General features: G+C 35.1%; 1 protein-coding gene across 2 annotated transcripts in view; it reads right to left on the bottom strand.

Moving 5' to 3' along the window:
• Positions 1-888: 888 nt before the first annotated feature.
• Positions 889-6,221, bottom strand: part of LOC135226899 (uncharacterized) — a 14,049-nt gene continuing 8,716 nt past the window's right edge. The window contains exon 5 of one of the 2 annotated variants that reach the window (XM_064266586.1): positions 889-1,248. In XM_064266586.1, the coding sequence (XP_064122656.1) occupies positions 1,115-1,248 (134 nt within the window). In that variant the 3' untranslated portion in view covers positions 889-1,114. The remainder of the gene's footprint in view (positions 1,249-6,221) is intronic. The other variant, XM_064266585.1, reaches the window with a different exon arrangement.

The raw sequence follows: 6,221 nt of genomic DNA, 5'->3' as shown, positions 1-6,221 counted from the left end.
AGGATATATCATTATGCAAAATGTTTACAGAATTTGCCCCAGGCGTGATAAAAGGGAAATTGAAGCTGGATCCAATGACCTCTTTATAGTAGAGTAAATAATAAACAATAAGAGAAAGTTAGTAAATAAAAACACCTTTGAATAAATGATTTTAGAGAACAGAAATCGATACGACAATAACACAACCCTTTGTCCCTAAAGGTGGATAAAGTAAAGAAAGGAGAGATGAACATCTCAAGGTTACATGACTGGGAGGAACAAATGTAAATTTGAGTGAATTTGTGGAAGTGATTCAGAAGCATATTAATGTATATCAGTACAATATTAAAAGAACAGCCTTTTTTTATTTATCGGTTTTAACCTTTATATTTTTGTAAATGCAATTTACCAAAACCCTGATCAATATGTATCCTAAGGTTAAGAAATTATGTATGCGTAGCTGTTTATAAAATGATTAATAACAAGTTACAAGTTACGTTAGTGATGGTTTATATAAGTGATTACCTTGTTAATAAAGCAAAATTGTTGTATCAATAATAATAATATTATAATAATATAATAATAATAATAATAGTTATTATTATTATTATTATTATTATTATTATTAAATTTATTATTATTATTATTATTATTTTTATTATACATTATTATTATTATTATTATTATTATTATTATTAATTATTATTATTAATTATTATTATTATTATTATTATTGATAAATTATATTATTAAGAAGACCCTCTTTTAAATCTGTTGAATAAAATGGCAGAATTCAGCGAATTAATCTTTTATATTAACTTTTCTACTTTTTTATTACTAGCTTTTCTGGCTCAGCGATACTTCGCAATAATTGTCCAATATTCATATGAGGGATAATGGTGAAAGGGTTATTTTATTCAGAACAGGCTTTGTTAATCAAAGACTGGTATTATCAGTATACTGGTATTATCAAAAAAAATACTGGTATATGGGAAGGCGTTCCTCTGATTCAGATCAAGCAGGGGTCGTCGTCGGTGTTGGTATCATTCCGTAAGAGAGGTCAATGTCAGGCCGGGGTCGTCTCTGGTATTCAGCTGGTATTACTGCTGGTATAGCTCTGGCTTATCGCAACGTTTCAACCTTCTCGTAGGTCATCTTCTTGGCTGGTTAGCAGAAGCGAAGAGATGGTGTTGCTGTTGTTGTTGAAGATTGAGCCAGCCTTGTGCTGGCACGGGCTCTTGCTCCTAGAGCAGCCCGTTACTGGATTATCTGTAAAGATACGAAAACAGTGCTTTGGCGGTTAGTTGTGGAAAGGAGATAGGGTGACAGGCAGGACTGCAACCCCTTTGAACCTTACGGTACTCATGAGAAGGAGAGAAAGTTTTATAGCAATGAGACTCAGCCTAGATGGAGAGTGGTGAGTGGGAAAAAGGAAGGAAGTTTTAGTTTGAGGAAAAAAAGAAAAGAAAAAAAGGAGTTACCGATAACATTTTAGGCACAATATATATATATATATACATTTGTGTAGCATCTGAAAATATTGCAATATATATCAAACCAACATTAAGAGAGTATTATAGTGTACGTACATGTTCATGCATACTCACACTTATACATATGTTCCCAAAAATGTTTATGGCTCCCATTGTAAACAGTGAAGCATTGTGTAGCTTTTTGGTTTTATGTTTGTAAGACAACAGGAGATTCCCATGAGTCTATGGAGAAATGCCGTGTAATTCCTTTTTTTACCTGGGAGGTGGGTGAGACATTAGGAGATTCCCATGTGTCCCTATGTTATTTAGGATGTGTCTGGTGATCTGTGTCGGTGTCAGCTCATTTTTAGTAAGGTTCGACCTGAGAGACTGTGTCTCTGGGCAGTCTAGTAGGTAGTGTTCGAGAGGCTGGATTGCCTCCCGGTCACAGTACTGACATAACCTGCCCTCATTACCTATCATTTGCCAGGTGCACAAGTATCCTAGCCTTAATCTGTGTGTGATGACTGAGAGTTTCCTGGTGGTTTGCTTTATGATGTCATGCGACGTTAGATTTGTGACATCCATATACCACTTGGGCGTTGTGAATCTTGTAGATAGTGACGTCGTACTTCACTCTCTTCTTGGAGTTTGGCATAGCTTTTAGCCATTTCCTTTAGGTGTGTTATGGATGGTTGCACTTTTATGCTTACTGTACTGCAGCTGAGGGCACTTTTGGCTAGGATGTCAACTTCTTCATTTCCCTAGATTCCCACATGGCTGGGTATCCAGTTTGGTGTGACTCTCTTGCCAGCAGCTTGATGTGACTTTACCACTGATTTTTTGGCTGTTATCAGTGTCACATTTTCTTTTGGATTTGTCGCTTTGATTGCGAGTATTGCTCCTTTGGAGTCGATATGTACTGAATTTTAAGATTGCCATTAGTTCAGCTTGTAGTATGGAGACATTGTTGGATAGCCTCTAGCTTCCTTTGAAGTCTTGGGCAGCCACTGCTACTGCAGTGGCTGGAGCTTTTGGATCAATTGAGCCATCTGTGTATTATGTGTTTTCAGCTGCTGTATTCCTGATTGCTTCTTCTGCTGCAGTTTTCATCTGTGCTGCTGTGCACAATGCTTTGTTTGCCGGTAGTATTGTTAAATTATACCGGATTGGGTCTTCGACCCAGGGAGGTTATTTTTGGTGTCCCTCAGGTGGGACATCTTTTGTTATTTGTTTCAATGTGTCCTGCATACCCAGTTCTCTCGGTGTCTGGAGTATACTGCCCGCATAGGTTTTGGGCGGGTCTAGCTCTTCATACAGGTTTATACACGCTTGCATTTTGTTTTTGTGTAGTTCATTTCTGTTATTTCTGATGGTTTTGCACAGAATGGTAATATTGCTTTGGCCTATCCTGTGCGTGAGAGACTGTAGTTGTGTCTCTGCCCTCAAGAGACAAATTCTTGTCCACATTTGGGCTCCAAGTATAGGTCTCATTGCATTATTTTGGATGACCTCCAGCCTCTGCTGTTGATCCTTTCTGAGACTTGTCAGGACTGGTGCTGCGTATTCTACTTGTGCTCTCATAGTTTGTATGTAGAACCTCCTGAGCAGATGGTATGTTGCACCTTCTTGTAGTGATGTGATTGTCTTTAGGGCACTAAGCCCTATTTTTGGTTTGGCCTGGAAGAGCTGTATTTCCTTCTCAGGAGATTATTATTATAATAATAATAATAATTATTATTATTATTATTATTATTATTATTATTATTATTATTATTATTATTATTATTATTATTATTATTATTATTATTATTATTATTATTATTATTATTATTATTATTATTATTATTATAAAGACTTGTTTTCGAGTAAGCCTTTCAAATCTTAAAATAGTTGGTTTAAAATCACGATTCTGCACTCATTCAAATTCTCACTACCTCGTCAGTTTGAGGTTCCTTCCGTCGTTCGAAACGAAACGAAATTCTATGGAAATGTGAATCAGATCTCGAAAAGGAATCTCAAAAAGGATTTCGTGGGATTATCGCGATTGGGCGTGGCCCTGCGGTCGATGGGAACGAGTACATTCACTTGTCGCTTCCTTTGGGTAATAATGGAAGGAGATTAGCAGATGTGCGATTATATTCACTTTCCACGGAATGATTTTCCCGTTTCAAACTTTATACTTTTCAGTACTCGCCTCCTTCGCTTTTCCAGTTACTATTCTCTCTCTCTCTCTCTCTCTCTCTCTCTCTCTCTCTCTCTCTCAAAAGAAAAAAAGAAAAAAATGGATACACGAGATTTAATCCTTAAACCTTGAAACATATATTGTCTAGAATACTGTTCAGTAATTACGTCATTATGCGCTATCTCTCTCTCTCTCTCTCTCTCTCTCTCTCCAGTCTTTTATCCAATGTTCTACGTCATTTCTATTCTCTGTTCATTTTCATTGCAATGCTTATTCCGATACGCAAATACTTACAGCAACTGCTTTCCAATCCTATTCCATATAATTGGTGGAACCACAGTTCAGCAAGGCAATTGTAGCATTATCTATTCTTTACTTACACTAAGATGATTGATTATACAGTATATTTTGTAATGTTCAGCCTCGTTTTTATTGATAAACTTCTGTTCACACTTTCATTAAACTTAAAAAAAAAAAATATCTGTGTTCCGGCTCTCCTATTAGTTACAACAATTAACCAAACAATTCCGGTTGTAGTCTATAAAGGTATATATCAGTAACGTTTGTGACCAGGGGAAATATGCAAAGAGAAAGGATAAACAGTTGAAGAGTTTCCCTTATCATGGTTGCGAGCGAAAGAATAAAAGAAATAAAATAACGTTTTAAAGTTCCGTGCAATATCATGTGTTTTTTTTTTATTATTCACAATTCGATAAGAAGGGAAATGTAAATAATCAATTATTGTTTCCTTTCATGGAATGTGAAAATGAGTGAACAATGGGACTATTGATAGTATTGTAAAGTTAGAAGATATACAGAGACCAAAAATAATGAATACAAAATAATAAAATTTGTATAAAAAGAAGATATAATCATTATTAGTTGCGCGCTTCAATAAAGTCAAGAATTCGGCTAGAAGCAAAGAAAATCTAAATATCAATAACTTGCAGCAAGAAAGAGGAATAAATAAATAAATAAATAAGAAAATAAAATGGAAGCGCGTTGCACTACTAATTGAAACAATTAGTAATATCACCAAGTATCCTCTCCTTCATTTATTCCTAAGATAATGAATTTGCCAAAGAAATTTTTTAGACCATCCATCTATTCTCAACCGACATAAGAAGCTTCCTTGGCTATCTTGTCTATCAGTGTAGCTATCTATCAGCCAATCTCATACTGGTGCATAAGCCTTATATCATTGGGATGAAGCTCTACGGAATCTTGTGGTATTATCCCACGACAATAGTGATAGATGCATAATTCCAACAGATGACTTAGAAATTCGGAAGATCGAGATACAAAAAAATAAATAAATAAAATTCATAATTTTACTACAATGTGTAATTATTTGAGAAAATTCGATTTCATGTAACAGAATGATAGTGTGTAAGTTTCGATGCCCCCCCCCCAAAAAAAAAAAAAATTACTCTCAACAAATGTATGGATCTTATACGCAGCTATATGAAAATCTGTCATAGGATAACACAGATCTTTAGCCATTCAAAGCTCCTATGGAAATTGATGAAGAGGATATCAATTATAGATGATAAAATCATTACTCTTTTTGGTTTCATCCTTCTTGGGAGGCAGAACTGAAATTAAGTAAAAAGAAATCCTATAATGCCATAAGGAGATTAAAAGAAAGAGATCCTACAAGGATTAGCGTGGGTGTGTGTATTTTTTTTTTTTTTTTTTTTTTTTTAGTTTTTGCAATTACCAGCTGTTATCATTAAAACAGTTCTCTTGATTAGTTGCATCTTTCACTCTTATTTCGTTCCCTTTGGTTTTTGGCTTCGTTGCGTTCCGGATTCAAATAAAAGATTCGTTTGGGATAGAAACTGAATCTACTCTCGCGCACATTACTTTTATTTATATATATATATATATATATATATATATATATATATATATATATATATATATATATATATATTATATATATAATATTGTAATTTACGTTAGGGTTATCACTTTGAGAATTCATTCTCCTTCACGTCTACTTCCTTATATATTTTTGCACAAATTCATGCAAAGGTTTCAATCCTCTTCCCTGTAATCTTCCATTCCATTCCATGGAACGACACAAACGACACAAAGAAAGATTGTTTTCAGTTCTTCTTCATCTGTGAATTAAAGAGGGAGAGAAAAAACGGAGAGCTGACGTTTCCAGGAATGCCATTTTTTTCTGTTTTTTTTTTTCTTTTTGCACGTTTCACGGAGTCTTTCACACGCTCTTCACATTGAGGACTGTTCTTCGATTCTCCTCCACCATCTCCATTTGTATATTAACAAAAGGAAGAAAAGATTAAAACAGAAGAGAAAGGAAACCTGAGGACAATGCTTTACTGCTTCTTTCTTTGCATGTTCAGAGTGAAGACCTCACGATTTATGACCCCGCCCTCTCTCTCCTCTCTCTCTCTCTCTCTCTCTCTCTCTCATCTCTCTCTCTATGTGTGTGTGCGTGTGTGTGCGTGTGCCATAAAGAATCGAATAGATGATCACAATGCTTCTTGAAAATTAAGGTACATCACCTGTCACCTTGTCACCTCGAATGATGTACGTTCCATCGCTTAAACCCACAA

This window comes from Macrobrachium nipponense, chromosome 15 (assembly GCF_015104395.2).
Source record: "Macrobrachium nipponense isolate FS-2020 chromosome 15, ASM1510439v2, whole genome shotgun sequence".
Classification (NCBI taxonomy): domain Eukaryota; kingdom Metazoa; phylum Arthropoda; class Malacostraca; order Decapoda; family Palaemonidae; genus Macrobrachium; species Macrobrachium nipponense.
This window is presented reverse-complemented; position numbering and strand designations above follow the sequence as displayed.